Below are 17,670 nucleotides of genomic sequence, written 5' to 3'. Positions count from 1 at the left end.
GGATGGATGGATGGATGGATGGATGGATGCATGGATGAGTGGGATGGATGGATGGGTGGGGTGGGATGGGATGGGATGGGAGAGGTTCAGAAGGCCTAAAGGGCTCATCTATGGAACCAGGAGACTGAGCCGTGGGGATGGTGACTAGGGGTGGTCCCACCCACATGAGAGGGTCACAGAGAGAGGAGCATTGAGAGATGACTCCACTGTGTCAGGTGGCGAGTTTGAAGCGGGCTTGGAAATGCAGGGAAGAGGCCCGAGGCTGAGATCAAGTGCTCAGGATCCTTGTCCTCTCCACTTGGAGTCATGAGTGTAGATTTTAAAAATCATGCAGGCAGAACGTTTCCAGTCAGGAGGGTGCTGACCCCAGCCCTGGGTCACACCAGCATTTGAAGGTCTGATGGAGGAGGAAGAGGTGCCTGAGACGATGGGACCAAAGGGGAGTGAGAGACCAGGACAGAGTCTAAGAAGGAGAGTGATGAGTCACACTGTGGGCCTTACTCTGTGGCCTTGGTGGCTTAGGTAATCCTGGCTCTGCCTTACCTTGTGTGCGCTTGGGCAAACGATCACTTCTCTGCACCTTGCTTCTCTCATGCATAAAATGCAGATGATAAATTAATGCATAGTATTGTTATGAGGATTAAATTAGTTAAGGAATGTAAAATGCTTACAATGTGGGCATTTAGTAAATGCCCAGTAAACATTAGAGGAGGCCGCTGGGAGGAGTAGAAAAGTGAGTGCATATTTTACAGTTCATGTATTTGCACCTTTGAAATCCATATGTTGTTTGAAAAATGTTCTTCATTTCCATGAGGAGGACGCCACTCCCAGGGAAATAGTCTAAGCACTTTGAGAACACTTATCTAAGAGAAAGGACAATCTTTGCTGTAGTCAGAGGGACCACAGGGAGGAGGCTCTGGTCTGAAAACATTTCAGAACAAAAGATTTTACCATTACCACCAAAACCAAAACCAAAACAAAATCCAAAACAACAACAACAACTAAAACCTTCCACTGTAGTCTGTAGGTAGCTCCCAGGGGGAATTGTCCAGTGAAGCAAAAAACTCTCATTGAAAAACATATACGCATGAGGATACGGGCCCCCTCTGGGGAAGGAAGGGGCTGGCCTGGAGAAGAAATCCATTGGTAGTGGCCCTGTGGGGCTGGTGCTAGGTTCCCAAGTGTTCATTTGGTTATTATACCTCATAACTTATTTATACAGTGCATATATTTTGTATGTATCACATACAACATAAAAAAATTTAAATATATGTATTCACTTGCTTTCACAGTATTCATAGCAAATGAGTGTCTGAAGCATAGGACCAGAGCTGGCAGCTTGCACTGCTTCTGTTTTGCATAAGATATTTTCCCCAGCCCACTCAGCTCTATAAAGTTGTTTTGTATTTCACCACTTGCTCCATCTTATCTTGAAGCCTTGCATATTTTTTTAAATGCTGGTTCTGATCATGCTTGCAGGGTGTGGCTCAGAGGATCGCTGTTGGACCAATGGAGATCTGTCTGGGCCCAGCACACTTATGAGTCCCCTGTGATTTCATCAGCATCTGCCTTTAGAAACCTGGGCGTGTTTGTTCCCATGGTAACTGCTGCCCCTGACACGCCCGAAATTCCTGGCGATGCCCTTGTGTGGAAGGGGAGCCCGTGATGCCCATTCTACCCCTGCATAGGGCAGCTGCTTTTCTCCACCAGGGTCCCCAGTCCTGCCCAGGCAGGGGTGGCAGTTGTACATCTGCAGATCCTGAAGGACATGGACCCTGTGCCTGAGACGGCCACACTAGCCTGGGTGCGGGCTCCCTCAAGTGTCCTTCCTCATGGACCTGCGGGCCCTACCCTGTGTTGTAAGGGCCGGGGAGCACGGGGGCTTCCTGGGAGGAGGACCGGCTTCCTGCCCCTGATGGGGCCCGGCCACAGCTCCCAGGGCTCCATGACAGCACAGTGAAGATACCAGCCACATCCTGGGGGCCCTGGATGCAATCCCTGCCTGTTGTAAAGATGAGATAAAGGCGGGGGGAAAGAAGGGTCTGAATTAGGGGTTGAGCTCTGAAATCTGGCAATTCTGTGTTTCCTGCCGCATGGAGGGTGTGTGGTTCGCAGGCCGCGGGGCGCTTCTGCCAGCGGGGGCTGGTGCCTAAACACACTCCGCAGACCCCATGATGGCAAAAGCCCCTCGCCCTGTTCATGACTTAATGCCTCCTAGAAGAAAAGGCTAAAACCAAGAAACACAGAACAAGAAATTGCACCCTCAAAGCGACAGTTGCTCTGAGACTGGAACGCTGAAAGAGGTTTCCAGGCCGGTGGCGATGGTGATGGGGGTGAAGGTCGCAGGTGGAGGGCACGGGGCGGCGGCTGCGGAGCCGGGGGAGGAGGCGGCGGGTGCCCGGGTCTTCCTCGGAGCGCGCCCCCTGGGCTGGGCGGCTGTCCCTGCCTCCCACCGGCGCCCTGGTCCCCGCAGCAGCTTCCCCGCCGCCACCCCGCTGCCTCGTCCCCTTTCTCAGCAAACAGCGGTGCCCGCTACGTGGGGGATCCTGGAGGCTGCTGAGCAGGAGCGCCCTCCTCGACCCGCCCCTGCTCCTGCCTCCACTCTTGCCTCGGGGGGGAGGGTCTCAATCTTCTGCCTAAGGCGCCCTCCTCCCTCGGGAAGTCCGCTGTCCTCTGCCGTGAAGATTGCCCCTCTCTCCTCCAGGGCCTCCTCCCCAGCGGCTCCCACCCTCCGCACCCCATCTTGCGACCTCCCCGCCAGCCCAGCCCCTCACCAGAAGAGCCTCTCTCTCTTCCAGCCCCTGAAATCTGGCTTCTGCCCCAGCCAGGGGCCTGTGCAGGGCGCTTCGCCACCAGGTGGCATTTCCCACAAACCGGCCACTCTGCCCTGACCCCTCTCCTCCCTGGACCTCCATCTCCCAGTTTTCCTCCCTCCAGGATCCCACTCTCAGTGTCTTGCCAGATTCCTGTCCGCTGCCAGCCCTTGAATACCGCGGTTCCTAAACCCCTATCCTGGGGCGAGCCCTGCCCTCTCACTGTAGAAGAGCTTCTCAGCCAGGGGGTCTTGCGGGCCGGATGTCTGCATTTTTAACAAACTCCCCACACTGACAATCTGTGCCAACCCTTCCCAGGCAAATCTTGCCCCCGCGTTCATGGCCTCACCTCCCAGCAGGTTTGGCCCACTCCGCTAGAGCTCCAGCTCGGCCCTTCTTAAGCCCCAAGCTGCATAACTGCCTGGTGGGAGCGTGTTCCACAGGTACCTCGGACTCGCCCTGACCCCAGAACTTCTTTTCTACTCCAGGCCGGTCCCTCCTGCCATCCTCTGTCTGGTAAATGGCACTGCCATTGCCTGCAGGACGAAGTCCATACTTGTTTTTTTGGCTACAGAGTCCAGCGTCACCTCCCTCTGAGCAGCCTGCAGCCTCTGGTCCAGCCACACTGCACAGCTTGCAGTTTCCAGATAGGCAGTGGCCTTTGCACTGCCGGCCCCACATGGGAAGGCCCCGCCCCTGGCCCTGGCCAGAACAGCACCCACTCATCCTTTCCCATCCCAGCTTGTCCGCTGAGTGACTTTGAATGAATAATTCATGTTGCCTGTGCCTCTGTTTCCTCATCCTTAAAGTGGCATAATAATTAGTTCCTGCCTCATGGAATTGTGAGTGCCAAACAGTAAGTCCAGTGCCGGACATAGTAAGTGCTCAGCATATGATGATGATGAGCCACGTCTAAGCAGGCGCAAGCCCGCCCAGGCTTCTCATCTGCAATATTGGCCATTTCTCTTCATGCCTCAGTGTCCTGTTTGAGTTGAGCATGTTTTTTTACAAGTGAGTCTCCTCCATTGGCCAGGAACCGTCCGAGAGCTGGGAGCATTTGTCATTCTTGATGGACTCCCAGGACCTAAATTAGTACTTGACCCTTAAGAGGTGTTGGCTGGGTGCGGTGGCTCATGCCTGCCATCCCAGCACTTTGGGAGGCAGAAGTGGGCGGATCATGAGGTCAGGAGTTCGAGACCAGCCTGGCCAACATAGTGAAACCCCCGTCCCTACTAAAAATATAAAAATTAGACGGGTGTGGTGGCATGCACCTGTTGTCCCAGCTACTTGGGAGACTGAGGCAGGAGAATTGCTTGAACCCAGGAGGCAGAGGTTGCAGTGAGTCAAAATTATGCCACTGCACTCCAGCCTGGGTGACAGAGCCAGACTCCATCTCAAAACAAAACAAAACAAGGTGTTTACCAAGGGTTGGTTCATTTAGTGAATTAAGTGAGTTAACCACCATTAACAATGGTTAAGGACACCTGGGCACTGGCTGGATTTGACTCCAAGCTCTACCGATTACTTGTGTGACTTTGTGCAAGTTAATCAACATCTCAGCTTGTTTTCTCATCTGTCAAATGGGGATGATACTAGCATGTACCTCCCAGGACTGTAGTGAACTTTTAATTAAGATAATTATTGAATGTAATAGGTAGTTTATTGATTAATCAATTAAATTTACATAGGTCATTGTGGCTCAGTGAGCCCAGGGGCTCAGTAGGTGTTAGCAGTCATCAGAGGTGCTATTTGAAACTGTGGGTGGATGAAGAGGTGAACTCAGGACCACGAATATGAGAGAGCAGTAACCACCATGGAAAAGAAAAGAGAGCCTAAGTGTCTAGGACACCCCAAGCAATCTCTTCTGAATGACAGCAATGAGACATCCATTAACAGAGGGGTAGGCTGGTTTGTGCAGGGTTGGAGGCTCTTCCAAAAATAAACAACTTTAAAAAAATCTCCCCCGGGTGCGGTGGCTCACACCTTTAATCCCAGCACTCAGGGAGGCTGAGGTGGGTGGAGCACGAGGTCAGGAGTTCAAGACCAGCCTGGCCAAGATGGTGAAACCCTGTCTCTACTAAAAATACAAAAATTAGCTGGGCACGGTGGCAGGAGCCTATAATCCCAGCTACTTGGGAGACTAAGGCAGGAGAATCGCTTGAACCAGGGCTGCATAGGTTGCAGTGAGCCAAGATTGAGCCACTGTACCCCAGCCTGAGCGACAGAGTGAGACTCCATAAAAAAAAAAAAAAAAAAAAAGTCTCGAGCCGGGTGCGGTGGCTCACGCCTGTAATCCCAGCACTTTGGGAGGCCGAGGCGAGGGAGTTCAAGACCAGCCTGACCAACATGAAGAAACCCCATCTCTACTAAAAATACAAAATTAGCTGAGCGTGGTGGTGGATTGCTGTAGTCTCAGCTACTGGGGACACTGAGACAGGGGAATTGCTTGAACCCAGGAGGAGGTTGCAGTGAGCCGAGATCGTGCCATTGTACTCCAGACTGGGCAACAAGAGCACACCTCTGTCTCCAAAAAAAAAAAAACTCTTTTCCCAGTATTTGTAATATAGGGAGTCTTCAAGTTGGTTTAAAAATGGAGTCAATGGGAATCCATCCTCAGCTCTTAGCTGTGAAGGGAGGGCTGTCCCTCCTCAGGGATCTCACTCCTCACAGCAGGGGTGCTTCTGTGGAAACCTGGTCAGCTGGTCCCCTGCTGTCCTGCGGGGCTCACACCCAGGCACTTGATTCAGCGGGTCTGGGTGGTGTCTCCTTCCTCCTCCCCACCCCAGTAATCTCTATAGCTTTCCCAGGGCCCCAGGTTGCAAAGCACTCTGGACTAAGCCTCCTCCAGGTTCTGAGGGCTCCATAGGAGGAAGGTCTAGGCCGGAACCGGCCTAGAACCCCCGTCGCTGAAGGTGGAGCCAGGGTGGCCTGCCATGCCCGGCGTTTATGCTGTGAGAGCGGCTCTGGCCCTGCCCATTGCCCTGGATGGGCTGCCATCCCTTTTTAGGAGTTCAAAACCACATACCGAACCCATTGGTCCAAAGGACCATCATCCTGTTTGATCCTAGCACAGGGCAAGGGGCCACATGGACAGTGGCTGCTCGTGGCACCTTCTTGCTATGCAGTCATGTCGTGGTGTCATTTGTCACGTTTCTGTTCCATTATTTTCAAGCAAGCAGGAAGCCACGGGGCTACCACCTCAGTTGCTCTTAGCCAGTGGCTCTCTCCACAGGTAGGCCTTCATCGGAGGGGAAAAGCCACCTTAGGGTTCTAGAGCTCAAGGGCTAGTGATGTATTTCACCTGCTGATTTAAATACGAAGCATCGGATTGTCTGCTTCTCAAGGAAAAGAGCTGTTACCATCTCTGTCTCTTCAACGGGACCCACTCCTGGGCCCTACAGCAGGGCAGGTGCTCAGATGAATCGTGGCCGCCGGCCTGTGTCAGAGGGTCGGCCTAGGCAGGTTCCCCAGCCCGCTGGCCCGGGACGTCCTCCTCTCTCCCGGCCACTCGCTGCTAAGGACAGCCCGGGCTCCCGGGGCCATGCAGGAGAGCTTCTGTGATCTGCTCCAGGGCGGTGGCTTTGAGAGTAGCTCCCAGGAAAGGCTGCCTCAGCCCCAGCGTGATGGGGACGGGTAGGGGCGGATGAGGCTTCCCAAAGCAGCTATGGCCTTAGGTATCGCCAGAAGGAACCTACTTTTCCTCCAAGATCAGAGGGAAGGATGGGGTAGGATGAGGTGGGATGGGATGGGATGGGATGGGATGGGATGGGGTAGGGTGTTGGAGCATCACCATGTATGTATGTCACACACACAGGGAAACACTCCTACTTGGATGGAAGATCTTTGCTGTTCTGTTGAGGCCAGCCTGATCCTGGAGGCAGGGCAAGGCTAGGCTGTTGTCCAGGCTTGAAAGAGGCGCCAGGGCGTCCCTGGGTCCTTACACTTTCCCCAGAACCTGCGGGCAGCAGGAGGCCCTTGGCTGGGTAGGGAGGGGCGGCGGTGGTGCGGATCGTGGGCGAGGCCACTCGGAGGCGCCCAGCCTGGGGGGCGGGGCTTCCTGGGAGCATGCGCAGTGCCGGCTCTGCCCGGGCTGGGGCCTAGACTGCCGCCCCCGCCTCCCCGGCACAGGTAGGGCACCCCACAGACCGGGCAACGCTGGGCATGGCTGAAAACGGGGAGTCCCGGTGCGTTCTGGGGAAGGGCCAGGGCTGGGGGCTCGGGCCCCTTGACCAAAGCCTCCAGCCCAGCCCAGCGGAGGCTGAGAAGGGCGGTGGGGCAGGGCCGGAGTAGCCGTGGGGAAATGGGAGGGCGCGGGCCGAGCAGCGCTGCGCGGGAGGAAGGTGCCACCATCGCCGGGTTTCCCAGAGGGCAGTGGTTCCTGTGCCCGCATGTGCGGCCTTTTCTGTGAAGGAACCTATCCCAAGGCCCAAACATGTGGCCGTGTCAGTGTTTGGTTGTGCTCGGAGCCCCAGGAGAAGCCGAACTGAGGGCAGCCAGAGGCCGGTGTCCGCAGAACGGCCCCCGAGGTCTTCGGCTCATGGGCCTGGAGTTTGAAATGCACCTTGAGCTTTAATGGCCTTTTCCTTGTGCGACTCCGAGTTAACGTGGCTGCTGGTGCTTTTGACGGGTGAGGACGTGAGGCAGGCCACACATCTCGCTGCTTTCCAGAACACTCTGGGTCGTCGTTCAATTCCCAGTTTAATCCAAAGCCAGCAGTTCCGTGAGCGAGTGTGCTGCTGGCTGTAGGAAGCCGACTGTGGACAGATGAGGATAATGGTCTGAGTGAATTAGCACGTCTGGAGAGGAGCGCCCATCAGCAGAATGACAAATTTAGGATCTTTAAAGACATCTGGTCAGCGATGCCGGAGCTCGTGATTGACTGAGTGATTAATAATGGAAAACCCTTACTTCAGTGTTTCCACGGCCCTCACCCACGTCCCCAGCCGGGGCGGCCGTCCGCTCAGCCTGCCAGAGACCTCGCCAGCTGAACAATGGCGGCAGTTGGGCCCTCATCTTTGACCTGTACTTGTTAGTTCAAAGTTTCCTTTTTTCTTCTAGTTACCCCACTTATCTGCGTGTTTTCTCATTGATAGTGTACTGAGATGGCTCCCAGTTCCCACGCACATTTGCTAGAATGTTACCTTCACACAGTGCTTACCAAGGGCCCACTGCTAGCCAGAGCCTGGCACCTCAGGGTCACCTTGGGCGTCCTGCTTATGGTTCCCTAGCAGGGGCTTCCCTCAGATACACACAGCCCCTGGGCCTGTTGAAAGGCTGACGTTATCCCTCTTTAATTCTGCGGTGGATTTTTCTTCAGGCTAAGGCAGCTGGATAAGCACAGCCAGGCCACAGCCCAGCAGCTGGTGCAGCTCCTCAACAAGCAGAACCAGCTTCTCCTGGAAAGGCAGAGCCTGTCGGAAGAGGTGGACCGGCTGCGGACCCAGGTACTGTGCAGAACGCGGCGCAGGTGGGAGTCCTTGGGCGGGCTCAGCCCACCTAAGAACACGCGGGAGTCTACAGGTGGGCCTTTTATGCAGCTCAACAGGCCGGCTTTCCCACGGATCACATCGGTTAGCAGTAAGCTGGGAGGGAGGTCCTGACGACTGTGCCGGGCAGTGCAGGACCCAGAGAAGCGGAGCCATGCGCCCGTCCTGGTGAGGGGGTTAAAGTCTGTCAGGTGAACAGACCCAGGCCCGCGAATGAACGAACCACACCAAGTGCCAAGCTGCGCTGTGCAGGCCGCGGAGGGTGCGAGAGCAGGGAGAAGCGGGAGGACGGCCGTGGCCGGCAGAACAGGCTTTTTGGAGGAGGGTGGCCTTGAGCTGCCTCTGGAGGTCGTGTATGGTTTGAATTGGTTGAGGAAAGAGGTGTTCTCAATTAGCAAAGTCGTCTTGAATGGAATGCAGGCATCTTGTCCTAAATTAGCTGATTACTGGGCTACTATCTGGAGTGCTTGCAGAGCACCCGGCAGTGTCACACAGCATGCATTAATTCCCTTTACCCTTGAACAACCCGGCGGTGCTGACATTATTGTCTCCATGTTTTAGATAGGGAAACCAAGGCCCAGACAAGCATTACAGCTGGTAGGTAGGGACACCACAAATGGAACCGGAGCCTGACTCCACAGCCCAGGCTTTCCCCATTCAGGTGAGATCCAGGGCCACCAGCAGGGAAAAGGGAGGAAGGAAAGTGTCTGGTGAGTTTTGAACGCGGTATGAAACCTCTTGTTTTCTAAATCGCTTCTCTGCCTGTTAGAGAGGCTGTGCATTTTGCCCCATCAAGCAGTTTGTTAGGATAATGAGGCGGTCCTGGGCTGACCACGGCCTCCGCCTTTCATTAGGATTGCACCCAGGTGCTCTGTGAGTGCCCTGGGGACTTCAGGCAATACACGCTTGGAGTGATGAATAGGAAAAATGCATCTGGAAATGGAAACGAAGAGGAGTCTCATTCTCCTTACAAAATGACCCTGTGCTCAAGGAACCTGTAAGTACTGTCTTTTCCCACTCAGCCCAAAATCCCTCTGCAAAACATGTGTTCACAGGCAGTAAATGAGCACAGCCAGGCGCCAGGGAGCTAAGGCCTGGAGGTGGAAACGCCTGTGTGTCCCCATGCAGTCCCGGGACTGCTCACCGGGACCGTGGGGGGAGCAGGCCGCTCAAAGTCCTAGCCACAGCCGCACTGCCACTGCTAAGCTAGGAGGCGAGGCCTCGCCCGGCGTGCTCCACAGCAGGGTCCTGGAACCCGAATTTCGCCAAGCTGGTGGGGTGATTCTGGAGGACACTACATTTTGAAAACCTTCGAAGTGTTTGGAGCTGGAAAGAACAGAGAATTATTCCAGTCTGTGTCACTATGCTGAAGCCCCCACCCCCGCTTCGGACAAGTAACTTAAGCCTTTTTCCAGCCTCAGTTTCTCCTCTGCACAGTGGGCATGGTGCACGCCTGGCTTCACCGGCTATGGGTGTGCTGAGTGCAGGCGGGATGCCCCACAGGCCCTGGGGCACACAGGCTGGACATGTGAGGGTGTTTCCTTTCTCCCTCATCTTCAGAGGGTCCTGGGAGAGGTTCAGGGAAGGCAGAGGCCTGCAGAGCAGCAGCCGTAGGACCAGCGCCACTCCCCTGTCCTCTGCTTTCAGGATGACCCCCTCATCCTCCACCAGACCCAGCTCAGAACCCAGCCCTGTGGGCAGGTCCCCAGGGAGGGCCCCAGCGGCATCTGCTTTAGGCCTGGCTAGCCAAAGGTCAGGGCCACTGGGGCCACTAGGTCTCCTGGCAGGTGACTAGGCTCTTGCCACATAGGAGGGAGGGACCGTGACTCCTGGCATGCGTGAATCTTTGGCCTCTAAAGCCAAGAGCTCGGTCAGACCTCAGGTTGTGGGGAGTCTTCCATGGAAGCTGAAGCACACGGGCAGCTTCCTTTGGGCTCTGGACTAGGTCAGGAGAACGTGGGCTTTGCCTTTTAACTCCCCATCTGCCTGCTTTACAGCACACTTAGATCTTAACATGGATCACCGATGCTTAGAAGCCTCTTCCAGGGCTTTAAAAATCTGGTTATGCCAAGTGAGTTGCAAAATTTTCACAAAATGCATTTAAAAAACCCCGAACCTCAAAAAATCCTCAGAAAAACTAGCAGGTCTTTCTTCTTTTGCCTGAAGCAACAGCAATGATTTGCCCATCCTGTGCTATCCGATACTGGCCCATCTGGCTCATCTCTAAAGCGGCCTTTCAGATTCAAATATTACACTTGGAGTTATTTTAATATGAACATGACAAAAGAAATTTGGTAGAGGGAATGTTGGCTTTCAGTTGCAAATACTAGTGGTCAGAGAGGAGGCAGGGATCCAGGTTTGGAAGCGCTCTGCGGAATATCTAAACCCAGAGCCCGCTTTTTCTGGCTGAGCCTGGCCTTCACCTCTAGGTAGGGGCTGTCAGTGGGCTTCAGCCCCTGCAATGCCTTTTTGTCACGGAACCAGCTTGTGAGTGAGGCTTCTGCTGAGCCGTGATGTAAGCGAGGCTGCTGTAGGTTCAAGCAGGTATTTTGGAGGAGGTGCCGCCTGCGGGCTCTGGAGTGCTCAGCCAGCCTGTCTGTGTTCCTGGAGTGGCCTGCAGGTCCAGATCCTGGGCAGCTGAGGGTAGAGCTGTCCTCATGTCCGGGTTAGAGATGGTTTAACTAAAGGCTTCCATTTTCTCAGCCTGGATAAGTTAAGCTTAACTTAATTTTGCATGTCTAACTCTAAACATCTCTGTCCACTTAATACCCAGAAGAGAATGGGTCGGGCAGCGGTTCCAAAGCAAAGTCCATCCCTTTCCTTCACTCCCTGTCCTGGGTCCTGAGCCCTGCTGCCCCTGGTGGTGGGGCTCAGGCTGGCCTGTGGCCTCTGACAGCAAGTGTCTAGCCTGTTAGCAGGCTTCATTATTCTAACTTGTTTCTGCTTGAATTCTGAAATACTCAAAACGACATGGCTGGCAGAGGGAGCCCCTGGTAGTGGTATCTGCCACATGGATGCTTTTGGCCACGAGACCTGCCACCCTTCCCGCTCCCCTCCCCGGGGCCGTCTGCGGTGCGCAGGGCTCAGGCCACTGGCTACAGCTCTCGGCTCATGGCTTGGCTTGTGCTTTGTTTTGTTTTGTTTTGTTTTTTGAGACGGAGTCTCGCTCCATCACCTAGACTGGACTGGAGTACAGTGGTGCTCTCTCTGCTCACTACAACCTCTGCCTCCCAGGTTCAAGTGATTCTCCTGCCTCAGGCTCCCAAGTAGTTGGGTTTACAGGCGCCCACCACCATGCCCAGCTAATTTTTTGGTATTTTTAGTAGAAACAGAGTGTCACCGTGTTGGCCAGACTGGTCTCGAACTCCTGACCTCAGATGATCCGCCCACCTCAGCCTCCTTTTAAAGGGCTGGGATTACAGGTGTGAGCCACTGCGCCCGGCTGTGTTTCTTTTGAGATGAGTTTTGTTCTTGTAACCCAGGCTGGAGTGCAATGGCATGGTCTTGGCTCACTGCAACCTCCGCCTCCTGGGTTCAAGCGATTCTCCTGCCTCATCCTCTCAAGTAGCTGGGATTACAGGCGCCCACCACCACACCAGGCTAATTTTGTGTTTTTAGTAAATACTGGGTTTCTCCATGTTGGCCAGGCTGGTCTCGAACTCCTGACCTCAGGTGATCTGCCCCCCTTTGCCTCCCAAAGTGCTGGCATTACAGGCGTGAGCCACTGTGCCCGGCCTCTTGGCTTGTTCTTAGTTTTGGGTGACTACAAATAATGGCATCATTGATCTCCTGCCTCACCCGGGGGAAACAACTTCAAGAAAATGGCTTTTAAATGTCATGAAATGGCTCGCTCTTCTCCTTGTGGAGAACAGACATTGAAGCATTTGGCCAGCTTTGCCTAGACGCAGTTCCCCGCACTCTATTGCGAGAGGGTCAGGGCCTCCAGGGACACACTCTGGCCTGTGTTTTGTTTGAAACTGGGTAGTCACACTCTCACCTCTTGTTGAGAGGCGGCCCTGGCTGGGGGAGGCTGAAACCTTGGTGGGGGCCGGGAGGGAGGGGATTCGGGGTGAGGTCAGTGGGTCCTGGGGGAGTTTGGGCAGGGCCTGACAGCTTGGAGCAGGGTCAGGGGTCTGCAACCTAGCGCCGGGGGCTCTAACATCTGGCTAGGAAGGTTGGAGCCGGCTGGTGAGGAAATAGGAGTCTTGGGGAGAATGGCATCTGGGAGAGGGGAAAACAGAAATTATCTGTCCACTTAGAGGATGGTCTCAACCATCAAGCTGATTTTCTGTGTCTGCGTGCTTATTTGGTAATGAATACGTCTCAGCTGACTTGCATTTTCTGATGGCCGTCGTATCCTAAGTAGGCTGTTTGGTTCTGTCTGCAGTGTTCAGTCTGGGGAGTGATTCCCTTTTAGTCCCCTCATATGAATCACTTACAGTTTAGAAAACAGAGTCGGAAACTGACTTGTCAGTGGTTAATCAGTTGGCCCTATGACTTTTAAGCATTCTTGGCAGTGAATTTACTTTCTAATTTGATTTAAACTTGTGCATGGATCCAGCAGCCATATGTGATTATATTCAAGATCATCGACATTATCTCATTATACCAAAGGACTCATAGAAGAGAGCCGAAAACAAGCAGGGGACGCAGAGACACAGAAGATGATGAAGGAGGAAAGGCCCATTGCGACTGCAAGCAAAGGGAGAAGGGAGGCTCTAGAAAAGTGACAGCTCCAGGGGACCAACACTCCCTGCTGGGGAGGCCTGCCTGCAAGGCAGAGCTGCTGCAGGCTGCCCATGTTAGGCCTTGGAGGTGTCACTTAATTTACTGTGGTCCTTCCAGGAGCCCTGGGGGCCTCGCCCAGCTGACTTAGGAGCTACCACAAAGTTAGCTACCTGTAAGACAGATGGTGCTTGAATAGAACAGCAAATACACTGAATAAAATAAATTAAAAAGCCTCCTCCTGAACCAAGATTTTTTGGAAAGAATTCTAAATAGATGAAAACAAACAATTTGATTTCAACCAAATTGTTGTTTTTTTGTTTTTATCCTGATTTTCACCCGAATTGTCAGTCTCAAAAATAAACACTGATACATTCCCAGAAAATATTTTTCAAATAAAAACTGACTCTGTTAAAGTTTGCCCTGATTCTTTCAAAACTGTGTACAAGACACTGTCAACCAAAGTGACTTGCATATTTTTTTAAATAAACTTGAACATATGCAGCTAAAATGTCATTAACTCCCTGCTGCCTGAGTGTGTTTAAAGAATGACACGAGGCCCCGGGTGCTGCGTGTCTAACATGAGCATCTCGCGACCTTCGGCGAAACTTCCCCAAACACCTCCAGCAGCAGAGAGTCAAACTTCGTGTTTTTTTGACTGAGCACCCTGTGTCTAATACTGAAAAGCGCGCAGGGCTTCATTTTAGCCAGACTTGCTCTTCCGTTAGCAGTTCACTTTGTCCAAGAGAGAGTACTTTCAGAATGAGAATCATGGGAGAAAAGTGCATTGAATTTTATATTCCTTCAGATACATTTGCTCTACTTATTGCTTCCTGAGTCAGACATTACATTTTGCAATATAAATTCACAATCAAGATTTTAAAGGGAGCTAAATATTTTAATCCAATTAGACAAGTGAACAAAACACTGAATATTACATGTAGTGTAGATCAGTGGTTCTTGCCTTTAAAAGACTGTAATTCCGTCACATTACAACCCCAAATGTCAGTGTTGTCTTTATTTTTAACACTTTCAAACATGAGGCAGCCAGAGGCTCCACTCTCTGCTGTTGGTGACACTGTCTGTCCTTTGGGAATTCTTAAAATCTATTTACCATGGAAACATGGTTCATATAAAACACAGACCTGCCTGTGTGGAGAGGAAGTTCTGATGACTCAGGGGACTTGAGAAAGCTGGAAGATGACAAACTCAGACCCCATGGTTAGGAAGGAACCCCTGGGCTTGGGTGCACCCTGGGGAGGCGAGCGGCACCTCAGAGCCAGGACCTCCACCCCAGCCTCCTGTGTGCTGGGGCCTCCCTCTCCCCCTCAAGTCCAGCTAGAGATGCTGTCTTATGGAAGTCCCACTTCGTGTCTGCAAGGCGGCCTTCTCTGTGGCTGCCTTACCATTTCTCTGGTTTCTACGGCCCCGTTCCTTTCTCGGAGCCCAGAAGCAGCAAAGCCAAGGCCTGCAGTGGAAGGAGGGCTTTGAACTCTGACTGCCGTGTGGCTGTTGTTGTCAGAGGCCCAGCTGGGCAGCCAGGAGGGAAGAGTGGCCGCTGCCCTGGGATGGTTTTAATCATGAGCTCCTGCCCTGCTCTGCAGCTGACAGGGCAAGGTTCCTGGACAGGCCTGACCTGGAGGGGATGAGGCCCTCAGCGAGAACCTCAGTCACTGTGCTGGGGACAGCAGGGCCGCGGGGGCCTGAAGGTGGCCGACCGCCCCTCAGCTCTGTAGAGGAATACTCCCTTCTAACAGGTGGGCGGTCCTGCTCGAAGGCTGTGCTTCCACAAGGTTCTGCCCAGCATGCTGAGGGCACCTCCTCACTGCACTGGTGGCAAGCCAGAGCTCACGTGGCTTATTTCATCCAGGTTTCCTGCCCAGTTTGGCAGGTTAATTCCGTAGATATCAAACTGGCTCCCCCTCATCTGCTAGAGCAAGCGGGAGAGTCCTGCATGGGAGTCTGGACTTTGAGGTCAAACTGCCTGGGTTCGAATCTCAGCTCTGCGTCGCCTCAGAGACATGTGTTAGCTTCCATGTCACTTGATTTCTGGCAGAGAAAAAGAAAAAAGAACCAGCTTCCCTTTAAAAGGAAGTGCCTGATATCACCCAGAGCCCAGCACGGATGGTTATGAAACCAGCAGGATTAGTGCTGAGATCATTGTGGGTTTGAAAGGGCCATTTGAGATAAATAACCATTTTGTACATAGAAAAATAAGGCTCAGAGAAATGAAGTGAATGGAATTGGGAAGTGGCTGGGCAGGGAAATGAACTTCTTCTCAGGCCACAGGATGTGTGGATGGGGGCAGGTACCCGAGCGGGTGCGGGCGGAGCCGGGCCTGGCTGGAACAGCTGCCGAGCCCTAGCTCTGGCGCCCAGAACACGAGGCGGAGGCGGGAGGCGAGCCACCAAGCGAGGCAGGGGCTGCCCTGGAGCTCTGTCAACTCAGGGCCAGCTTTGAAATGCCCCAGATGGAGATGGGGGAGGGGTCTGCCCTCTCCAGTTACAAATGGATGCTTTATTGCCAGACACACAAGGAACCAGGACCATGTTTTGACTTGGCCAAACAGAGGCAGCACGCCAGTGACAGAGCAGATAGCGGGGGGGAGGGGATGTTACCTTCAGAAGGGCTGGCTAGAGCCACCCACAGAGAGAATGAAGTGGGAAGCCCGGGCAGGTCTCCCGTGAGCAGGGGCGAGGGGTGCCACCATCTCCCCGGGCTGCCACTTCTGGCCTCTCTGGCTGGCTTGGGAACAAAGCAGCAGAAAAGGCTGGCTGGACCCCACAGCGTGGTTGCCCGGGGAACAGTTCAGGTCACCCAGAGCAACTCATTTCTTACACTCAGAACTTAACAAACTTCAGAAATGAACGAGGCAGGGTTTGTGGAGAGAAGACTAAAACGAGAACAAAGAAAATGGGTTAGCAGCTGTGTGCCCGCAGCTGGGGGTGCATTTCCGCCACCTGTGGACAGCACGGCAGGGGAGCCGTGGCCAGTGTGCTGCGGGGCAGCCACAGGAGGGCCACAGCAGGGCCATGATGACAAATGGAAGGGGCAGAAGGATGGGAGACACTGGCTGAGGGCTCAGGTCCCGCTGGCATACGCACGCGCTGCTTTCCTGGACAGCGAGACCACGGCCACTGCGGTGCTGACGGCAGGACCTTCTGGAAATAAGCATCATGGATATCCCTAACGGCAGATAAGCCAGATGTGGGCAGAACTACGACTTCTGTCTCGGGACATGCTGCAGGGTCAGAGGAGTGTGTGGTACCGAAGAGTCAGCAAACGGAGGCGACAAAACGGTGAGCTCCTAGGATAGATTATCCAGCCCCCCAGTGCTGACTGAACGCTCTCCATGGGCCAGGCACGGCTGCAGGCACGGGGGCTTGCGCAGCGGACGGTGAGTTTGACAGTGTGAAAGTGGGGATGGGTAGAGAGCTTCTCACCTGAGCCGCATGAAATTCAAAGCCCATGCAGACGGTCACGGCCGGTCTGCCGCAGGAAGGAATCAGGCTGACTTCTATTAGTTCCTGGTGAGGCCCACACATCTGTGTCACTCCCGTGCAGGCCCACGGAATGAGGAGGTCACCTGAGTGCCAGCAGCGAACAGCTCCGATACTGACAAATTGCTAGGTGGCCTGGGAGCCCATAGGCATTATGTAGACTCACCATGAGAATTGCCTGTTTCCTGGAGCTTATCAGAAAATTCCGCAACACGTTTTACTTTTATTTCAGGTTTTCACGCCTGTTCTGTATTGTGTGTGGGGGGGTGTGTTTTCTACCCAAAATTCAATTTTTTTTCATTTTTTTTTTTTAAGAGACACGGTCACGCTTTGTCACCCACGCTGCAGTGCGGTGGCATGATCATAGCTCACTGCAGCCTTGAGTTCTGGGCTACAACAATCCTCCTGCATCAGCCTTTTGAGTCCCTGGGACTACAGGTGTGCACCACCACACGTGGCTAATTTGTACAATTTTTCTGTAGAGATGAGGTCTTGCTCTGTTGCCCAGGCTGGTCTCCAACTCCTGGACTCAAGCGATCCTATTGCCTCAGCCTCCCAAAGCGCTGGGATTACAGGTGTAAGCCATTGTGCTAAGCTGAGAGTTGGGCTGTTTTTCTTTTGAAGTGTTATCTGTTGGGATTTATGCTTACCCTTTTTGTATTCAGAGTCATCCTAGCATTTCTAAGGTTAGGAAGCCACTGTGTCAAGAGCGAGGCCACCAGGCCACCTGCCCTACGTGGCCAGTCCATGGAGCAGGGGTGGAGGGCCATTCAAACCAGTCATTTAGCAGGACTGTGCTGGGTCAGTTCGATCCGCTGGCCTGGAAGGCAGGTCAGCTTGGTGCAAACCATGTGTCTGACGATCAGATTGCATTGGTGGCAGTCTCTGCTGTGAGTATCGCACAGAGGATAGAAGGGAGTCCCCTCTGCAATGGCACGGCTCTAGGGCATAGCGCACGGGGTGGACTCCCCATGGGCCACTCAGAAAGGGCCTGGAGAACAAGGCACCCTGTGGGCCCAGGAACTAGTTCACCTGGCTCCACAGGCTGCGAGGGCTGTGCGCATCGGATGGCAGGTTTACCAGGAGGAGTGAGGCCTCCTGCCAGAGCCCCACCTGCATTCAGCCCGAGGCCAGGCCCCCCAGCTA

The 17,670-nt window shown here is 53.8% G+C and overlaps 1 protein-coding gene across 19 annotated transcripts in view; it reads left to right on the top strand.

Moving 5' to 3' along the window:
• Window positions 1–17,670, top strand: part of SDCCAG8 (SHH signaling and ciliogenesis regulator SDCCAG8) — a 249,512-nt gene that overhangs the window by 230,268 nt on the left and 1,574 nt on the right. For 7 of the 19 annotated variants that reach the window (XR_013415966.1, XR_013415965.1, XM_077998216.1 and 4 more), the window contains one exon: window positions 8,131–8,257. The exons of 1 other annotated variant lie outside the window; for it this stretch is intronic. Coding sequence is in view for 12 of the 18 variants with exons in the window: in XM_077998216.1 (XP_077854342.1) it covers window positions 8,131–8,257 (127 nt within the window). In the remaining 6 variants the exon portion in view is untranslated. Of the gene's footprint in view, window positions 1–8,130; window positions 8,258–9,153; window positions 9,297–12,913; window positions 13,441–16,147; window positions 16,422–17,670 lie in introns of those variants that run through there. 11 more of the 19 variants (XM_077998211.1, XM_077998209.1, XM_077998208.1 and 8 more) reach the window with 5 other exon arrangements.

This window comes from Macaca mulatta, chromosome 1 (genome assembly GCF_049350105.2).
Source record: "Macaca mulatta isolate MMU2019108-1 chromosome 1, T2T-MMU8v2.0, whole genome shotgun sequence".
In the NCBI taxonomy this organism is placed as follows: domain Eukaryota; kingdom Metazoa; phylum Chordata; class Mammalia; order Primates; family Cercopithecidae; genus Macaca; species Macaca mulatta.
Note: the sequence above shows the minus strand (reverse complement) of the source record. Positions and strands in the feature narration are given on the sequence as shown.